We start from the raw sequence: 22,249 nt of genomic DNA, 5'->3' as shown, positions 1-22,249 counted from the left end.
TACGGCAGCTCACACCAGTTTTTGTCACTATTCTGGAATCAAATAACGCAAAGCAATACACTACAAGACTGACAGCTCAGTCCTTTATGACCTGTTTACTTGACCTTTTGAATGTCTCTCTGACACAAGAGTGTGTCGCTGGAATTCCCTGCTCCCCCCTCCCCCCACCACACACACACCCACCACACACACACACCCATGAATTATCTCAGTGGATATCCCAAATATCCATTTTTATCTAAATAATCACATTTGGCCAGAGCCTTTCATATACTAATTTTATCTGTCTGTAAAGCACATTAACTCTTTTAGTAATTGGCTACTACCTATTAATCCATCAGCACAGATTTTCTTTAGGGTAACATTCTGACCTAGAAGATCTAATGCTTTCCCCAAGGGTCTCAGACTTCCATGAGCATGGGCTAAATCTGCTATAGAATCCAATCCACTGTGTTCCAAAGGCGTTATGGAATTACTTTATTCATTTCTCAAAATAATTTGCAAACTCAAATTATCATTACTTCATTTGGAAATTTTCAACAAAAGTCTTCTAAAGAGAATATAAGCATATTACCCACCATAACCTTTGCCAATAAAGGCAGAGTTTGAAGAAAAGGGGGATTTTTCCTCCGTTAAACATATATTGTTTTATGAATCTATTTTACACACATTTATGAATCTATTTTACATTTGGGGTCAGTAAATCAGATAATGCATTTGGAAAAAATGGAAATATCTCTGACTCCAAAATAGGAGAAATTAGTTAAAGGGAATTTCATATTTGCATACTATTCCACAAACCGATATTTGACTCAGAATTTGTTTCACAGGTTTTCTGAAACGGGAATCCCTCACCCCCCAAATTTGTATCCCCAGATACTTCTTAACCAGGATATAAAATCCAGTCCATGGTTTCTGGGGCTACGTCCAGCAACGGTAGGCCAAGATGAGACTGGACCCTGCCTGCTCCTGCATAAATCCCGATTTATGATTGGGCAAGGATAGCCACCAAGGACCCACGATCAGGTTGTGGGACAAGCCAAGAGCTTCCTTCTCTTCTCTGTAGCCTCTCATGACAAATCAGAAGCCAAGAGGGAAATGAAAGGATGAAGAATTAGCAAGGGGTCATCTAGTCCAATCTCCTCTTTTTCTGTACATGGAGCCCACATCCCAGAGAAGTTAGGTGACTTAATCGAAGTAACACAGCTAGTTTATAGACAGCATGGGAACCCAAACCCAGGTTTCCTGACTTCTAGACAAAGTTCTCAGAATGGCAAAACAACAGTTTCCCTCTTCGGCATGTCCAAGGGATATCCTAGTTATACACCCCTTGGAGAAAGATTAAAGTTTTAGCTAATTAGGGCAACATGGTACTGAATAGCCCACCTGTAGTAATTTTGTCAAATAATACCCAAAGAAAGAATATGGAAGGCTATTCAGTAAAGAGGGGGGTGGGGGGAAGTACTCTGCTTAGTAAAACATGCATTTTAGGAGTAAATGTTCAGATAATCTGAAAAAATAGCTGGAAAGAGGTGAGTGATCAGATAAGGAGAGACCATCTGGGCGGCACCCAGAGCCCTAAGTTCTTTCGTCCCACTCTTCCTCCGTAGATTTCTTTAGAACATTAGTGCTTTCTCTGTCTTGAAAAGAGCAATAATGAACCTCCCCCATTTTATACTCACTTTTTAAGAATGGGTAAGATGATATAGGTAATTTGTACTCCTTGACCCCCACAACTATGTAAATTCAGTTTACATTAATATAGTTTCTTATGTTACCATGAGGAACTTGTAACCAAAACCCCAAAATATTAAAGCTAACACCTGCTCTTCACCTTCTTCTGCCTCCCTCAACAATCACAAAACCACTTCTGAAGACTAAATTATTACCTTCAGTGGAGGTCAAGGTAAACCCTGGAATATTTCCTATTCCATCCTCATTCAGTGCTTTAGTTGACTACAAACATGTTCCACAGATCTCTGAGTCATCCCCTTACAGGTAGAGGTATTATGTCTTCTGTCCTCAAGACCCTCACTACTTACTTGATTAAAATATTAGGGTGATCATCCTCTGACATCAGCCAGAATCGACTGGGCAGATGTGGCTAACTTGGTACGTTTCTTCTTCTTTTCTCCTCAATACATTTGTGTCCTCCATCCAAGAAGAAACTTGTCCAAGCACCCTGGGCATTTTCCCATCAAGGCCACCCTAATAATCGCCCTTTCCACTGGGAACTGCAAACAACCACTCATGCGGACTTCCATAATGGTTTCCAAACGGTAACACCTCCACTGCTTTTAAAAATAAAACCCCAGTGAAATCAGGGATGATCTTGACCTCCTGAAATTGTGGTCAAGGTCTTTGCTCAGAGGCTGGAGAACCATAGCTCATGCTCTAAGAATTTCTTCTGACTCTGTCTCTACCACATCATGGTTTGTTTTACTTCTGAGTTGTCTGGCTTCCTAACAATCTGGGATCTTATTTGGTGATAACCAACCAAAACCTAATAAGATTTTTATTGTTATGTTTCTTCCCGACGTGTACCGTTGGTTAGATCAAAGATGAGAAGATGAAAAAGGACAAAGAGCCCAGGGAAGATGTTAAGAGCTTCTTGGATGGAAAGAAGGGATTCACAGAAGTCAAGTCGCAGAATGGAGAATTCATGACCCACAAACTTAAACACACTGAGAATACTTTCAGGTAAGAAGTCATGACTCATCAACAGTGACTGTGCTCACATGTGGGGGGAAAAAAAAATAGTCTCCCTATCCTGTGCCTCCAGACAGAAATGTGCTAAACAGGCAACATACTTTTACCGTGAGCTCATTGGCCATTGTCTTAGAGATACTCAGTCAGCAGGTCAGGCCATCAGTCTCTCTAACAGAAGACCAGCAGTCATTGCTCAGACAAGGTTTAATCCGTTTTCCCCATCATTTAGCAAGGTAGATCGTGCTTGGCATCCAGGTTTTCGTTCCCTGACCTAATCCATTCACGTATGATCAGTTTGTTAGGAAACATCGTGGCTGGGGTTAATATCATTAATTCACTCTCCATCTGGTCCAGGCAACTTCATAAGAGACAGAAATGTATTTTCTAAAGGTTGCAAATAAATGTTGCATAAAACTGGGATTGTTCTCTGGCCTCGGGAAACTTCAGGTTGAACTAATTAATCAGATGTCTTTACCACGGAACTTTGAGAGTGCTTGATGTTAAATTGTATTGGAATCTCCAAGAGGGAGGAAGAGGCCACTGGACTAATGCTCCATTTCATACCTGATGGAAAACTCTCTTGCATAGGTTCAGCTTCCCCTCCTCACCCCACCTTACTCGCATCATGTTGAAAATCTGGGCAGTTGACTTTAGGACAGAGAGACAAGTATATATGTGTGAATTCTCACTCGCAGATACACTGAACACTGAGAGCTCCCCACCAGTTTTGTAAAAGGGCTCAGATTGCAGAAGCCTGCCACAGACACCTGGCTGCATGATTCTCCGTGCCCCATTCCTGCACACACAATCCCCTCGATCACTGATACCAGATTTCACCCTCTGTTACGTCACCGGCTGCTGTGCCAGATGTTCTGGGAAAGAGTCTGGGTCCTTGGAACATGGATTCTCGTGCAGCCTTTCCTGTAGACCCTATTCGTCTGAACACTATCAGATACGAAAGTCCCCAGGCAAGTGTCATGCAGAAGTTGGATATTCTCTTCGCAACGAAGCCTTTGTAATATTCAGAACTGAGCAGAGCTACTAAGGATGGATGTTTCCAGCCCCTCAAAGAGGCTAAAATGAGTAAATGTAATTGCTCTCAAACAGTTTCTCTATGCAAAAATTTGAGCAGAAACCTACTCACATTTTTCCAACAGAAAGCCTAAGCTGGCAAGAAAGTAGATGTGAAAATTAAGAGTTTATCAGGAATTCATAGAAAGATCTAGAAAGCAAGTTGATTCACGTGCCTGTAGGTTAATGTTTTAGATCCCTAAAATGGGGTCAAGTTCCCGAAAAGTGTTTGATGAACATTATCTGACAATCACATTCTTGTTTTATTGTTTGATAGTTTAAAATATCTTTTGTGGGTATGAGTACGTTTTTTTGTTAAGAGAAAAATGCTTTAAAAATCTGTCAGTAGAGAGTTTGGTTAATTAGCAAACTTGCCAACCAGCTTCAGTCAAAGCTCCGATTAATAAGTAACATGCCCATTGTGTGAGAATCCCGAGGCCTGGGCAATTTGAAGAGAAAAGTCAAGAGGGGACAGCAAACAGGTCGAGAGTTCTGAGAACCCTCGAATGTGACTCTAACTTTAATTTTTCCATCGTTGGGCAGAAAAGAAAAATGACAGAAACAAGCTGCCATCGTATTACTAGTTTTCGTTTAGCTGCCAACATATGTTATTTTCAGTTTCAGTTAGAAATCGGTGCTGATAGAAGCAAAGATGCCTGGTTTTGCTCCATAAAATTATGAAGTGAGGAGCTGGGAAGGGAGTAAGAGCTACTATTTAGATTAGCCGAGTGCCTAACTAGCCTAACTGAAAACAAGCTGTGTTCTTCATGGCGAAAGCTCTGATGTTCATCTTGACTTATACCTAAAGAAGCCAAGGATAGCAAAGAGAGCCTTCTAGAAGAAATTTTCATATTAGTGGCACCCTAATGCAGAGGGCGCGCCAGCACATCTGGGCAAGGGTGATAACGGATGAAACTCTTGTTCCTGTTTTGAGCATAGCTCCTTTTGTTTGATTTAATTACTGCCCCCTTTGATATTCCTATTTTCTTATAAGTGGATTGTTTGCTCTGGCATAAAAGTTTCAATTCAAGGAGTAAATGTATAGAGGCAGATTATTCTAAGGGTTTTACAGAAAGTATAAAACAAAGATTTGTTTTGCTTTCTGTTTATTTTTGTAATGCGAGAATTAAAGTTTTCTTCTGATTATAGGAAAACATATACTCATTATAAGACATTCAGAAAATAGAAGTATAAATATAAGCACCCACCACCCAAAGATAACCACTAGTAACATTTTTCCAGATATTCTTTATGATATACATTCAAAATAGACATGCATATCTATATATATAGTATAGATATGTGTGAATATAATCATAAATCTACATTTTAAATTGATTCTTGCATTGTGCATAACAATGTATCTTAGCTAGCCTCCTATACTAATGAATATAAGCCTGCAATTAATGATGTTAGGGTGTTCCATCGGATGGAGATATCATAATTTATTTAATCGGCCCCTAATTGTGGGTATTTTAAATGTCCAAAATGAGAACTGAGCGACACCTAGTGGAATATAGCAGTTTCTATAGGCATGTGTTTTGCCAGTGCAGGTGAACACTAACATGATCTACACAGAGAAAGTCGATGTCTCTGAAGATGGAAAGACTTTAAATTAACTGAGAGAGATTTCCTATCTGGGGTCACAAGCCTATAAACATGTAAGACCCTGAAAAAGCAACATCAAGTTTTAAGGAATCATCTGACCTTGATTGAGTTCAAAATAAGAGTTCATCATTAACCATAAAGAACCTAGAACTTTTTTTTACCCCAGCTCTTAGTAAGGAATAAATTTTACGCCATGACTCAGTGTACATCTACATACATAACTGAAACAAGCATGCCAAGAAACGGTCATTTCCTTCGCTCTGGGCAATGCACTCTGATGCTTCCTAGCTCATGTTTTTAAATGCTCATTACAGTCCACTAAATGGGTTTGTTTGTTGTTGTTGTTGTTGAGCTGCAGCTTGAAAAAGCATTATCCTAAAGGACACAGTATATTCAGAACGACTTCAGTGTTTAAAAAGCATGAGACGTACACATAAGGTCACTATTGGTAATTGTGTCGTCTTGAACTCATTTTCTGTTTTATTCTTCCTTCTTGCTCCATAGCTAGAAACACCACACGATTTCACTACGTGAAATAAATGATGGGAGACAGTGATAACCTATCTGTTCCTTAGCAAAAAGTGTTGGACATAGATCATCTGTGTTCAGATCTCGTTAAGGATGCCCTCCCTACTTGTTAATAAGTATTTAAATGAGATTTCCTTCTTTTCATGGTTGAATAGGCACCATATTTTCTTTATCCATCCATCCATCCATCAGTGGACACTAGATTGTCTCCATATCTTGGGTATTGGGAATAATGCTGCGATGAACGTGGGGGTGCAGATATCTTTTCCGATCAGTATTTTCACTTTCTTCTGATAAATATCCAGAAGTGCGATTGCTGGGTCACATGGTAGTTCTATTTTTTAATTTTTTGAGGAACCTCCCTACTGTTTTCCATAGTGGTTGCACCATTTTACAATCCCACCCACAGCGCCTAGTTGCCCCCATTGTACACCTGAGGAAACCCAGGGTCAGTGGCAGAGCAAGGACCCTGATTCAGACCTGGAGGTTCCAGGTGGACCCGACCCTTGGGACTGGGGTGAGGATCCACTCTCTAAGGAGGGGCTGTGGAGAGCTCTGAGTGGGATGGATGCAAAGCCCTGCAGACCCACATCCCCTCCCTCAAGGGGAGGCTGCAAGGCAGACGTGTGTCAAACTCTTGTGCATTCCCGCCCATTCCCAGCCGTCCCGGAGGGAGGGCTGGCGAGGCCAAGGAGGCGGAGGGCGCGTCCCAAGTGGAAGCGGGCAAGCGCCTGGAGGAGCTGAGGCGCCGCCGTGGGGAAACCGAGAGCGAAGAGTTCGAGAAGCTCAAACAGAAGCAGCAGGAGGCAGCCCTGGAGCTCGAGGAGCTGAAGAAAAAGCGGGAGGAGCGAAGGAAGGTTCTGGAGGAGGAGGAGCAGAGGAGGAAGCAGGAGGAAGCCGATCGAAAAGTCAGAGAGGAGGTAAGCAGGGCCAGCCCGTCTGACTCCCCGAGTCCCTGAGTGCGTCTCTGGTGACCGCCTTATCCCAGGAAGTCATTTCTTCCCCGGTGAACTGCTGCTGCCCTTTTGAGCATGGACTCTTACGCTTTAAGAATAATAAACTGTGCTGTGTGCTAAGCATGGTTTTAAAACCTTTATCCATATTAATGTATCCAATTCTCATGAGAGTGGATAGTCTTTATCCCCGTGATACAGAGGAAGAAACTGAGGCATGGAGAGGTTTTTGTTTTTGTTTTTGTTTTTTAATAATTTTCCCAAGGTCCCACTCGTCTTAATCTATCACCCTATATTGTCCCTCAATGAAGAACAGTAGAGAGTAGAGAAGGAAGAAAAGTCTATAAAAATCAAAGTCACATGATAGTTGTTTTTTGATAGTTGAAGAGGTTTGATAGAGAAGATTTTAGGAAATAGTTTTGGGGTTTTTTTTGTGTGTTTTTTTTTTTTTTAGTGGAAGAGTAAGTAGACTAGAATTTCATGAGCAGGGAGAGTAAGGGCTTTGTTCATTGCTGTGTGCCTAGGACACACACAGTGCAGTCATGAGTGGTAGCCAATAATTATGAGCAGATGAATTTGTTCTGTCTTTTAAGAGAAAACTGAAAACAAGTAAAGTCACTATAGGACTAATTTTGAAAGCCGAAAAAGTTCTTAACCAACTACAACTTACATTGCTTCCGTTTACAAGGTACATTCTTTCCTTTTATTCTGAGGAACATTATTGTTCCATTCTCAGTTTTTAGACGATGAAATGGGAATCCAATACTTTGAGTGACTTGTGTGAAGTTTCTTGACTAATGAGTGACAGAATCGGTATTGGAACCCTGCTTCTCCAACTCAGCCTGGAGCTTTTCCCAGTAATCTTAGGAGACATCATTCAAAATACACAAAAATTTGACTTTAAGTGACTTTTCGACGTGGATCCTATACAAAAATTCCCTGAACTGTGTGGAAAGTTTGGGAAAGTTACTGGACTCCCCTGAGACTTCTTTCCCTTATCTGTAAAATATCTACTTTCAGGATTGTTGTGATGATGAATTAGATCATGGTATTCACAATGCCCAGTACATAATAGTGCCTGGAGCCCAGGAAGTGGTAGTTATAGTCATTGTTGTCATTAGAGGAGGAGAAGATCAATGAAGGCATAATGAATCATTAGAATGGGATCGAATTGAAGATCGCTTGGTCTAACTTCCTACTACAGCATAGACTTAGTGGCTTATGAGCAACAGAAATTATTTCTCACGGTTCTGGAGGCTGGAAGTCCAAGATCAAGGCCAGCAGATTCTGTGTCTGGTGAGGACTGCTTCCTGGTTCATAGGTGGCCATCTTCCGACTGTGTCCTCACATGGTAGAAGGGGCAAAGAAGCTCTCTGGGGTATCTTTCATAAGGGCACTAATTTCATTCATGGGGGCTCCATCCTATTACCTAATCACCTCTCAAAAGCTCCACCTCTTACTATCATTACACTGAGGGTTAGAATCTCAACCTATGGATTTGGGGGGGACACAAAGATTTAGTCTATAGCACATAGGATCCTTTTGCAAGATTCTCTGACAGAGGGACATAAAGTCTCTGCTTGAGAACATCCAGTGATAAAGATCTCACAGTTTGAAAACTACAAAAGGCGACATACATAAATCTCTCAGAAAATCATTCACAGAAGGATGCGCAACTCAATCAGAGCTCTGGAACTTTTGCCTGAGAGAGAAGACAGGGGAGAGTATCCAGACCAGGAACGAAGGCACAAAGGGCTTAATGAAATAGATTGTAAACATCTGTGATTTCAACATTATGGTGATTCAAAATGATGCAATATCTACATCATTTCAGGTTTGTCATCCCACTTAAAATAACCCACTCAGTTGAGGTGGGGACCACCATAAAGTGATTTCTTGTACAATTTGACAAATAAGTACCATAAATTTATATAACGTCACACATAAGTTATCTCATTTGTCTTTGCAACTCTCCCAGGAAGTAGAGATATTTATATTGATGTCACGTTTTTAGAAAGGGAAGGTCAGTGTTCAATGACGTGACAGATAATGACCTAATGGCGGTCATCATATGGGGCACTAATCTACACGTTTTACATGGGCTTTCTCATTTAGTCCTCACTAAAGCCCTGTTCAGTGGATTCTATTATTATCCTCACTTTACAGATGAAGAGACTGAGGCACAGAGCAGATAAGTAACATGGTCAAGGTCGCACGGTCGGGAAGTGGCAGCAGCAGAATGTGAATCAGGCTGTTGGACTCGTGAGCTCAGGTTTAAGCTCCAGTGACCGCCTTTGATGACCCAGTAGCCTCCGGTCTAGAATCTGGGTCTTCTTCCTGTGGGACTCGTGCTTTTCTCCCTATAGCCCTCATTCCCCTTGGCTTGAACCTGATATTGAAGTCCTTGTTATTTGCTCTTTCTCTCTTAAGGAAGAGAAGAGGAGGCTAAAGGAAGAGATTGAAAGGCGAAGGGCAGAAGCTGCTGAGAAACGCCAGAAGATGCCAGAGGATGGGTTAGCAGATGACAAGAAGCCATTCAAATGTTTCACTCCTAAAGGTTCATCTCTCAAGGTATTTTTCCCCAGAAATCCTTCTTATAATACCTCTACTATAATAATAGAAACTGCTTTTAGCCCCTTGTTTAATTATTGATGATTCGAAGCCTTTGCTTCGTTTATCTTTCTGCTCCTTCTCACATCCATTTGACAGCTTCTCTTTTCAACATATGGAAAGGAGAGAAATAAAGTGGAGAAATCTGTATCTGTTGTTTGCCTGACGTTTTGGCATACATCGAAATGACAGTCAGCGACTATCTCTGGATCTCGCTGACGCATGATCACCAGATGCATCATTGCTTTGAGCAATTGAAAATGGAAACATTTAAAGTTTATAAAACAGTCAAATATATTATAAAGGTTAAGCTTCTTTTCATGCTGTTCATTTTTTTTCCTTCATCGTTATTAAAAGCAGGGCAGCTAGAAATGGTATAGGTCAAATTTTACAGCTATTATAGGGGAGGAGGTGAAATGTGACTTGGAAGGATCCTTGGCCATGATGAGTTTTGTCCTACTACTGCCCTCATGGAGCCCAGCTCCTAATCGATGTCAGAGAAAAGTGTTGCTAAGAGAAAAGAGAACAAGCAGGATGGAGCCAAGACTGGGAGACGAGAGAATGGATGAGATGAGGGAAGAGTACTGTTATCTATATTCAGTCTGCCATTATTTTCAGATTTGTGTTTTGCTTATTATGAGAATTAACATGCACTGGACACCTGGCACAGTGCAGATATTTGTTATTTGATATAAATATTTGTTGAATGGATATATGAATGAATGAATCTTCAGAGATTGTAACTTTTAACATTTTTATTTCACCTTCATTTTCCATGAACCTAGCTAGGTTACAACGCATTGACAATGGGCAAAGCCAGCACAAAATCACAGCCAGTTAAGTGTGTGCATGTGTCTATAAACGTGTGTGAGGCCTTATCACGTGGCACACTAAAATGACCAAAAGCCAGTTATTTACATGACAATCGGCTGTTTTAGCCCTAAATAACTTCACTTATTCTTGCCGATCGTCTTAAGCCCAGTCACAGTTCTGATGCCTCCCAAATAAACTATTTGTACTCAAACCCTCTCCTCTAAAAAGATCTGTTTCAGGCAGAATCCAAACTAAGCCAGAGGGGGATTTTATTGTTTCATACTGAATGTTTAGAACATACCTCATGTGTGCTACATACTGTGAGGGAGAGAAGCACAAAGCATAGTGACTGCCCCACAGGGCCAAAGTTGTTAACTGCCTCAGGGGAATTTAAGAAGTTACAAAGGCAACCAGATGCAGACCACTGCAAAAGTGAGCTCTCGGAGCTGAAGCAGAATGAGGAGAGAGAGGCTCTGTGGCATAGGCGAGCCTCAATTATGGACACTAAAAGTTAGATTTCATAAAATTTTCCCATGTCACAAAATATTCTTCTTCTTTTGATTATTTTTCAACCATTTAACAATGTCAAACATTCTTAGCTTTAGGAATGGGTGAAAAACCTGGGCCACATTTGACCTGTGGGCAAATGGGCTACAGTTTGCAGACCCCTGCTGTGGAAGAGAGAGCAGAAAGGGAAAAACCCACCCCGTTCAGACTATCTCCATGAGCCACTGGTCCTTTTGTTCTCGGATCATCGGTATTCAAAGAACATCATTATACCTTCTCTTTACACCTTCCTCAAAATCCCACCCATGCTAAGATTTCTTTGAACGGTCTTGGCATCACAAAGAAAGTCGTAGTCACCTAAACTTCTAATTTTCACTCTTTTGCTCAGGAGACACTACAACCCATCCTCCTCCTTCAAATATCTCTTCTCTACCAATGATTTTATTTATTTCTCTAGTTTTCCCATCAACCAGATTTCCGAGTTCCCTGGAAGCCATTTATCTACTCCCTCTGGTAGAGAGTCATGTGTGAGCAATCAGTTAGAGTAGATACATAAAAAAAAAAAGAAATGAAACAATTTTAATTTCTATATAACAGAGAAATGCTTTCAGGAATAATCTATTGCCTTTCTCCGTAGTATGTGTCTTGAAGAACTGGCTGTGGCTCTGGTTCATATGAAATTGTCTACAGTTGAACTCCTATAACTGTTGATAGTCTTGGCTCTGCAACTTCTATAACTGGTCACAAGTTAACATTCTAGAATGCCAGTGGGAGGAAAAACATTTGATATTTGACCTCGAAACATTATTGACTAGTGTATTTGGTTAATTCTCATGACTTCTGTTCCCTGTCTGGGAAACCCCTAACCTGGTTTCTCATAGTTAAGTGATGTTAGCAGTGAATGATTTCTTTTACACAATACATGCAAAGGATAAAATTTAATTTAATTTAAAATTTTGTTGTTATTATTCATGTTTTCAGCTATCAGCGGTGGGGAGAATATGAAGTAAGGAGAGTTCCAATTTTCTAAAACTGATAGTGTTTTCCCTCCACGTTTTATCAGAACAACACTGCCACCTCTTGGTCTTCAGGAGAATCAGTTTCCCCCGTTAAATTAATACAGAACATTTAATTTACAAATTCAGTACAAATTGTTCCATAACCTAGAGTCACTAAGTTCAGGAATTTTCCAACGAGAGCGCATCCGTAAATGGTGGTTAGACCTGACTAAATGCGACAGTGAAGTCAGGCTGTGCTGAATATTATAGATGTAAAAGGAGAAGCTGGATTCCGAGAGCCTCTGTAATTGGGATAAACCTTTGGAAGGCCAAAGTTAACGAGATGATCCCTGACTCAGAGCGATGTTGCTGCAAATGCTACAAAGAACAAGTCTCACCTCTGCCACCTCCCCCACCGAGCCTCTGTCCTTCTGCCACGCTGAATGTTTCTTCATTCTTCGGGCCCAGCGCACTGCATGCCTCTAGGGTCCCCAAATCTTTGTACATGTGTCTGCTCTGTTAGGAATGTCCTCTGCCCGCTAACTCGGGCACTCCCACCCTCACTTTCATAAACTCACTTATAAAACCACGTCAACTCTAAACTACGAATCTCAGCTTATATATCGAAATGTCTGAAAAGCCTTCTCCACCTTCCTCAAACAGTCACTGTTGCCAGAGTCACGACATCTCTTCTTGTCTTTAATATGGTAACTACCATTGAATTTTAAATATTTTGTTTATATTTTCTACTAGTCTCCCCTGCTAAAATATGTTCTCATTAAAAAATCAGACCCTGTCATAGGCATCGTTGGGTGTTCAACTTTATGTAGTAGGTACTCAACATAATTTATTGGTTGGTTGTTTGACTGACAGACTGAAAGAGTTAATAGAGGTGTAGCTGGATGGATGGATGGATGGATGGATGGATGGATGGATGGATGGATGGATGGATCGATAATATTAAAAGTGCCATTGCATTGCACGGTTCCAATGTATTTCACCTTATTCAACTGGAAACTTTTTGCTCCAGAAATACACTCTACACTTATATTTACATCAGAAAAATAAGATCCTTTGCATCCCATAGACTCAGGGATACCTAAAACACTTTTTTGTATAGTTTTATTTTTAATGAGTTTGCTTTTATCTCTGTAAGAAATCTTGGAAAGGATAAAGTATCATCACTAACATCTATAAAAATGGACTTCAACTGATACTAAGCATATTTTCCAGACAGCTTAAGGGTATTTATTAATAGTTCACAAGTCCCAAGTCAGTTCAGTCCAGAAAACGTCACTATCATCTCTGAAGACTGTAAGGAGCACCCAACCACACCAGCCTGGGGCAACCGTAGTCTGGTAGATTCCTTGTCTGCCCTGAACAGAGCCAAAAACAGTGTGCTTCACACATGCAGTCATATGCAAAAAAAGCTGTTTCTATTTGCTGATATTGATAGGTGATGTGTGGCGGGGAATATTTCCAGCTTGGAATTGGGTATCATAATTAGTCAACAAATATATGCTGACTTATAAAGAACATCTGACTTTGAGTGATGGATGCAGTTTCAGTAAGATATAATATTCGATTTAGTAGCTTTAGTTATAACAAAAATAAGTTCCTAGTTTAAAAAAAAAATTTATTAAAGACTAATGAGCTGCCCTTTGAGTGTATATCCATCACAGTTTCTGTGGCCTTATTTTCTTATTTCCCACTTGGGCTAACAGGGGCTTCTCACTCAGCTATTACTGATGAGCTATGCCCAGTCTCACTCCATTCCCACCCCCAACTTCTACATTCAGGGCAAATTAAGTTTGGCAATAGGCTTCGCAGCTATCAAGTTAGGAAACCAGGCTAAGCCGTAAGTGAATAGTTCACAGTTCCTGGTTATCGTTCTTATTTGACCCTAATACATACCAAATACATAGTCAAAACATCGTGGACATTCTTCTTCATGAAAGAGTATGGTACATCTATACTCGTGTAAACATGTCCTAAAAAGATGTGGTTTTGAAAAAATTATTATTGTTGCTAAGAGAGTAGATCTTCAAAGTTCTCATCACAAAAAGAAAAAATTTTGTCAGGTGATGGATATTAACTAGACTTATGTGGTGATCATTTCACAGTACGGTCGAATAGTCAATCATCAAGTTGTACACCTGAAATTAGTATAATGCTATAGGTCAATTCAATAAAGAAAGAAATTTTTAAATATGTCAGAAAGAAATTATTGTTATCGTCTTGAAATGTAATTATTTTGCCATTGATTTATATTATTTCAGAGGTATTTTTATTCCATTTCTATCTAGTTTTTAATTTGCCTGCAGAATTTCGTATTTCTCTACACGCTTTCTCTTTCTTCTGCCAATCCTACCTTTGTCTCTTGAGTCTCATTATCAAATGCCTTATATGTAGTTTTCCTCTGTAGCAGAGCTGCTATATACAGCACCCTAAAACTGTATGACACTCTTTGGTGCTTTTATCCACCAGGTTGAGGGAAGATAATGGTATGGGCTAAAAGACACTGTTTATGAGCTGAAAATATTAACTTTTTTTTTAATTCCTAGATAGAAGAGCGAGCAGAATTTTTGAACAAGTCTGTGCAGAAAAGGTAAGTATGGTTGGTTGTTCAACTGAGAATCATTAGCCATTATATGTATGGAAAGATTCTATCATATTTTTACATATGCGTATGTGTTTATTAACAGTGGTGTCAAATCAACTCATCAGGCAGCAGTTGTCTCCAAGATTGACAGCAGACTGGAGCAATACACCAGTGCCATCGAGGTAAGAGGTTTCCTCAAGATTATGGTCAAACAGAAATTGACTCTGCTTATACAAACGATCATAGAAACACTTAGGACAGTAATCAAATTCAATAACCCCATTAGCGTTAGAACTAGTTTTGGAGAAGAATAATAATAAAGATAAATTATAGAAGAGTTTTAAATAAATTATCGTTTACTACTTTCAGCCTGAGTATTCCTTAGTGAAGGTGTTATTCTTTTAATGGATGGGTTTATTGGTATTCAACTATATTATTTATATGTTAGTAAGTACATCTTCTAATATTAATTCCTTATAAAATGTGTTCCCAGATGTAGTTTAAACAGGTTTCTTACAACCTTATTTAATCTTCTATTGTTTAGAGAAATTTTTGTTATCAAATATATTTTTATTATCAAATATATCAAATTTCTATTATCAAATATAAGTTAATATAAAGATGATGACCAGCCCAAGTGTAATCAACATCGATTTCAAATTGGTTATTTTTCACTTGAAGAACCACAGTTTTATGCTTCTGTCTTTTCCAATATTTTTCCACCCAAAAGACCTAGCAGTTCTATTATATTTAGAAATAATATATATTTCCAAGTATCAAAGCACTAAGAAGGTAGGGTATCACTGATCAAAATGTGATCCCATTTTTCCCCTCTTTATGTAGACTTTAGTCAGTGGTTTTAGCTGCCTTCTACATCAGAACAGCTGCTATAAACTAATTGGATCTGTTTGATTTGATTTTCTCCTCTCCTTTCTACTGCATAGTGGAGATAAGTGTAAAATAGTTCACAATCAAATAATAAGAGGGTAAAAGAAAGAGAGAGGCCTGAATGATTTATCAAATGAATAATCAAGTCCTAACCCTCAAGAGGTGATTTTTCACATGTTTAACATCCACTAAAATATAAGACAAATTGCAAACAGTTATTTTCTGTGCTTGAATTAATCACAGCTCTCATAGCATTAATAAAGCCAAGACTGTGGCTTCAGCCTATTCCTAGTCCAGTGATGGTGCCACTCACTTTGGCTGGCCACCTTGACGACACATGCCATAGGCCACAAAGTAGGACCAACAGAGAAGCTGCATAATCCTGGCTATGCCCATCACTGCTGCTGGAAAAGTATCTTGAATGTACACTTTTCTTCCTTCCATCCATTCTTTCCTCCTTCCATCATGTGCTCCATGCAGTGGCCTCTCACTCTTCCAGTCCCAGCATGTCCCCGTCTTCGGTCTTTTGCATATGCTGTTCCTTCTGCATGGGATGGTGTTTGCACCGTCTTTCCCCTAGCCACTTCCAAGTCTTCCATCAAATCTGGGTTTAAGTGTCACTTCCTCAGAGTAGCCTTTTTGCTCCTGTACACTAATTTTCTATTATTCCCCTATTGGGTGCTCTCTTGGCATGCTTTATTGCAATGTGAAATAAATACCTGTATAATTAGTTACTATGTTTCTGCCCTATTAAAATGAGTCTACTGCAGCTTACAGAGCTGACTGTCTTGTTTTAAATACCACTATATCCCCAGAGCCCAGACAGTACCCCGCACGCAGTAGACACTTATGTATCTGCTGAAGGACAGAGTTCCCTAGTATAGTAGTTAGCATGTCTGCTTTACACATAGAAGGTCCTGGGTTCACACCCCACGGTCCATGGTTTACGGCCATGTCACCTTGAACAAGCCCGATGTCTGATCTTGGAAGCTAAATGGGGTGTGGCCTGGGTAGTACTTGGCTGGGAGACCACCTAAGAAGACCAGGTGCTGAAGGCATAAAAAAAAAAAAGTGTCTGCTGAAGAAATAAAGTAGAATATCCCTTGAACAATAAATGGCATCCCAATAAAAAGCAGACGCCATTTTTGAAGGACTGAGCTAGATCTTAGGGTTTATTTTGAGATATATATGGCCTCAGAATGTAGTTTGATATAGAAATCATAACTCTCATATTTGGTGAAGACATTTACACAATGGATTTTTTTTAACTAACATAGTTGAGGAAGACAAACTCCCTATTGTTTTCCAAGAACAAACTTAGCACCAATTCTAAAAATAATTCACACGCTCCAGGGAACGAAAACCTCAAAACCTACAAAGCCAGCAGCCTCGGATCTTCCAGTTCCTGCCGAAGGTGTTCGCAACATGAAGAGCATGTGGGAGAAAGGGAATGTGTTCTCATCCCCCGCTGCATCGGGCACGCCAAACAAGGTGAGCCAGGACTTTGGCCAATTTTGGAAGGTGGATTACCCCACCCTTTTTTTTTTTTTAAGAATCATGCTAGTTAATTATAAAGGCAGTGAAGAAGGTGTAATTCTGTCATTCCCAACAATTGCTAAAACGAGCTCAGAGAGAATGTGTTCATGAAGCTAGACTGTACCCACGCTCTGGCCACCGTACTCTAAATAAAGTCCCTGAAATGAGTCATCAGCCTAGGTGTTGGAGTGGGGTGAGGTGCTGGGAAAAGAAAACCAGGTAACATATTCTTTAAATGTCAAGTTTAAGATTTATTGTACTCAAAATATTAAAGATAACATATAAATGACTCCTGTTATGGGATGGCCATGTGAAATAATACTTAATAGTATTTTGAGGTTGCTTTGAAGATGCCTTTCCAGGTAAAGTTTGGGGTTTTCTTCTTTAATATTGGATGATGGACTCTTTTCAGGAAACTGCTGGCTTGAAGGTGGGGGTTTCCAGCCGCATCAATGAATGGCTAACCAAAACCCCAGATGGAAACAAGTCACCTGCTCCCAAACCTTCTGTAAGTAGCTTCGGGTTTTTCTGAATTTCTTTGATCTCTCAGCCTCCAGCAGCAGAAGAAAAACGGGCTATTTGCTATTTGCGAAGCGTGGGAAAGCAATGCTCCTGTTTATTTTGCGGTCACTGCTGAATAACAAACAAGGAGGACCTACGATTTAGAGAGAACAGTCCCCAGCAACTGAACGATAATTACCCAGAGGGTAAAAAGATACCCTCTAGGGAGTATAGCTAGCCAGAATGCTGAGGCTGTTCAAATTTATACCCTTAACTTATCTATTTGTTTAGCTCCTATTCTATAAAATACAGCTAGGAATTTGAAAATAAAAATGTCAAATTATCTTGGCCGCTTCTCTGTCAAGAGTACCCATAAACTTATTTCCAAAAGAATGTGAATGTTGCCTATTTTACACTCTTATTTTCTAATTTGCCTAATTTCTGTAACGGAAAACACAAATACAGTTATTGGGTAGTTGTTGAAATAATTGTTATAATTTTCTTGTCAGCACCTGCAAAGGAAAGCCATTAAAAAAAAAAAAGGTAAAACTGGAAACTATAAAAACAGGTTGTGAATATTATTTTTGGAAATCTAAATTTTTCTTATTAGGTATGGTATCTTACTATAAAAATGTTCTTTTAACCTTTTTATTGAATGCATATGATAATTGCCTTGCATTTGTCATTATATTCAAAAACCTTATTAAGCTCCCTACTATATATTGATGAGCTTTCTCTGTTAAGCTTGCTTTTATACCTTTGTTGGTGCCCAAAGAAGCAGAAATTCAACTATCATAACCACTCCAGAGACAGAAGAAAAGCCTTCCAAATCCTAGAGCTCTGCACTGTTGAGCATTTAATTGTATCCATCGGCTTCACATTTAATCTCCGAAGTCACTAAAGTGTATCACTTTCCCAATTTAAAAAGAAAAAAGAAAAAATGAAAATATTTTCATACCTTTTTGGGGCACAACTCCTTATAGACAACTAATGTTGAGCCCAGAATTCTTTGCATAAGGGCGCACCAGAGGTGTAAAACCAATGTAAACCCAATTTACAATTGGACAGTCTATATATTGAGAAAACATCTTTTTCCCTCTCCCAGTACCTGCAGGAAAGGGGGCCTATAAAAGGAGACAGTCGAGGCGAGCACATACCTTTAGTGCCTCGAGTTTCTCCAGCACCCAAGGTGACACATAGAGAGTAGAAGTTATTTTTTGTAACGGCAATTTCTATAAATGCTGTGGCTCCAGACCAGTGATGATTAACCTTTATGAATTATGGACCCAAAACCCAATCAAATCTGAGAAACTTCTCCCCCAAAACATGCATATAACACAATTTCAGGAAGTACATAAACCCACGAAGAACTCTCAAAATAGCAAAGATACAGAGAGAAAAGTGTATGTTTTCCTCTGATGAATTTGGCATATTGCCAGAGGATATAGTCACTTCTTCACATTTATTGTATGTGTGACCTATTTCATTTTTATGCCAGATTACACGCACATTTGGCCCATAACTTGACACATACTCTTTTATCAGAACTTTAGCTGATAAGCCTATCATCATCAATCTCATCCTAACGGGAGAGTTAAAAATAGTTGATTCAGCTGTTACAATAGGTATAATTGTGTCAAGGTCTCCACAAAAAGCCCCGTTTTCTGAAGTTACTGATGGCCTCCTAAAAATTGCAGGACGAAAGGGAAATAACAAAATTATTGCCTGCTTTACCTGCTATTTAGTAAATAATTTGTTAGACTATCTACTAGAGGTTAGAAGGAAAAGGAAAGAAGAATGTGGCAATTAGTACAGATTTTAGTGATCCCTTTTTCCTATATCCTATTGGATTTTGCAGACTACGGTGACTTCCTGCCAGACTGGACGAAAGCAATATGTAATTGCTGTTGTAAATAAAAAGCTAGCTTGATTATACTTAATAAGCAACTCTAAGCTTTGTGCCCATTCCAGGGGTATTACAGCCAGCCCTAGTCGAAGTATAAATAGCAACGTGGCATTCTCTTTGGGACAAGATATGACCTGGAGTCAAAGCAGGCAGGAGAGTAACTTACAGACTCTATGGATCCAGCAGAAAAGAGATGAAATTTCCAAGCTGTGGAAATGGGGCTAGAAGGATCCTGCAGATGCATAAAACTTGGCTGTCATGCAAGGATCTTGCCCAGGTCTTGTCAGGGGGTCTCATACTGGTGGCCTGCAGCCAAGATCTCTACAGTTCGACCTACATTATTGTGCTTTATTTTCCTTTTAAAAATTATAATTTGAACATATTTTTGAGGTGCAGAGGCATATACTCTTGAATTCGTTGATTCTCTCCTTTCCTTATTTTTCTTACACCAAGCCTCTTTAAGCATTTGCATTTCCAGCCTTTCCCTTCATGGCAGGCATCGAGTTTGACGCCTTTGGAACTCTGGTCAGCCTGACCCTGAGCCCAGGATGTCAAAGGATTACCCAAAAGTGCCTTCTGATTTTAGACCAGCAGTGATTTATTTATTCTCAGTCCCTTGTTTATATTCCTTGGCGTTTGTGGGTAGAGAGGAAAGCCTGGGTTTGTATTTGCAGATGTGTGGCATATAGCCATTAAGGAAAAGTCAGAGGGAAAGTCTCTCACCAAAGTGGTCCTCACCCAGCGAAACCTCAGGAAGAAGGAAATGAGTGTGTCCTTTGGGATCAGTGTGCGGTTCTAAAGTTCACTGGAGAGAAAACCCATCCACTTCCAAGTTGCATAATAATTTCCACATATACTGAGAATTAAAAGTGCTCAAAATAGTTTGTCAAATCAATATTACTTGGGGGGAGAGTGGTCCCAGAAAATTATTTAAGAGTAAACATTGCTTTACTTCTGATCCCTTAATGGGACATCTATTGCTATTTATGGGTAGAATTTGTAGGATTTCAGTGTAACTTTGTAACTGGAATTCAGTTCTGAACATGTCTGTTTTAGCTGGTTTGTCTGTTCTTTATGTCTAAACTACATGTTATATACAGCAATTAAAATGCTAATTTGTCTTTCTTTTTGTTTAAAAAAAAAAACCAACTGTGTCTTTCTCAGCTTGAATTCTCTTCTTCATTCTTTGATCTCTGGTTGATTGGAAACCTGCTTCTCCTGCCTTCATTTCTCACTCTTCTTCTGGAGCGGGTTTTTCTCTAAAATGTAGTCTGGTCAGGTAATTTCATTTATATTTCCCCTTTGATTTAAAATGCCAACTTGCCACTTGGATGCTAATATTTTCTGAAAATAAATTCTTTAAACCCTGTAAGTGATCTCAAAAGATTCATAGGTAGGATTTAAGGGAAATATGATCCGTTTTCTTCGGTAGAACATTCATGTGAAAGAAAAATATTTGTCTTCTATGAATCAAATAAATAAAGTAATAATAGCCACTCTCCAGAGCTTCCCTCAGCATGTTCCTAATTAGAGTTTCCAAAATTTTAAAACAGTCTTCCAGACAATTTGGCAGCTTCTACCTACACTGGCAAATGGAGTGGAATTCTTCAAAAACAATCTGATTTGTTACTTACTGCTTCCAAGTTAAATAGGTGTGACTCTCTAATAGAATATCAGGAATTCATGCCACAATGGAAATCCAAAAACTCGGGAAGATTAAGGCAAATCTGAAATGCTTCACATGGTACCATTTAACCAGTGCATTTTCAATGTCGTGATCTCCATACTATTTGTCAGAAAAACGTCCATTTAGACTGGGGTCCGTGGATAAACGCAATTGCTGTTAGCTTTGCCTTCCTAATGAGAAAAGGGTGTGCCAGAGTAAACATGACTATTTCAGTTAAAACACATTTATTTCCTACAAACTGCCTTTTGCCAAGTACTAATATAAGCAAATGCTGGAAGAAAAGTAAGTAGAAACAGAAATTTGGATCTTTATCCAAACCAAATTAATTATGAGGTAGCAAATAAAGAATTAAGGCTGTCTAGCTGTTATCAATCATATTTTAATGTTTTCTTCCCAAGATTTCCACATGTTCTCACATATGTCATTAACTGTCAGTTTTCCTTATGGATACAGTTAGTGGTAAATGTTTACTTTGGTGGGGCTAGGTTCTACTGATACACTTCTGAATTATCTATCCACTTGCTCTTCAGGAAACGCAAAATAATTTTTGTCTGAGGAAAGTACAATTAGAAAAGTATCTCAGTTTAGACCGCCCAGAAGCAGACCTTAAGATAGTGATTCGAGTGCAAGTGGTTTACTTGGGAGGTGAAGAAAATGGTACCAGTAGTGAGACGAGAAAAGATGGCAGCCGATAAGGAATGGCATTAAGCAAGTCACCACATGGGCTATTAAAACTTCATTCCGCTGGGGGAGCCTGGAAGCCACCATGAAACACATGCTTCAGAGGTATCCCACCTGAGGCGTCAGTGAGCCTGAGAAGTGCTCTTGCACCAGGTGTCATGGGTGAGCAGTTGAGGACTGTCCCCTGGGGACGGTAATTTCCTGAAGGTCCAGCCTGCCTCTTGGGTTGGCTAAGTGGGCTTCTCCAGCCAGAGAAAGTCCTCAGGCAACAACATGCCATGTGTGTGGCAGGTGGAAGTCAGGCTGGCATGCACTAACGCCCTAAGGGCTGGGAGACATGGGCAGGGCACCCAAAGAAAATTAATCTGCAAGGGAAGAACTGCCCATCCCACCCAAAGGAATTATGGTTGACCTTGAACAACAGGGGTCTGAACTGCGTGGGTCCACCAATACGCAGATTTTTTTCAGTAAATATCATAAATGTATTTTCCCTATGATTTTCTAAACAGTATTTTCTTTTCTCTAGCTTACTTTGTTGTAAGAATACAGTATGTAATACATGTACCATACAAAATATGTGTTACTCAACTGTCTTCGTTACTGATAAGGCTTCCAGTCAACAGTAGGCTGTTAGTGGCTAGGTTTTGGGAG

At 39.6% G+C, this 22,249-nt stretch overlaps 1 protein-coding gene across 1 annotated transcript in view; it reads left to right on the top strand.

Annotated features, from left to right (window-relative positions):
- The window catches only part of CALD1 (caldesmon 1), a 171,416-nt gene that overhangs the window by 143,211 nt on the left and 5,956 nt on the right, over positions 1-22,249 (top strand). The window contains 7 exon segments of the mRNA XM_039860609.1: positions 2,555-2,700; positions 6,578-6,836; positions 9,300-9,440; positions 14,362-14,405; positions 14,503-14,581; positions 16,641-16,778; positions 17,236-17,331. Coding sequence (XP_039716543.1) covers positions 2,555-2,700; positions 6,578-6,836; positions 9,300-9,440; positions 14,362-14,405; positions 14,503-14,581; positions 16,641-16,778; positions 17,236-17,331 — 903 coding nt within the window.

The sequence above is a fragment of the Pteropus medius genome, unplaced genomic scaffold (assembly GCF_902729225.1).
Source record: "Pteropus medius unplaced genomic scaffold, Ma_sr-lr_union100, whole genome shotgun sequence".
NCBI lineage: Eukaryota > Metazoa > Chordata > Mammalia > Chiroptera > Pteropodidae > Pteropus > Pteropus medius.
This window is presented reverse-complemented; position numbering and strand designations above follow the sequence as displayed.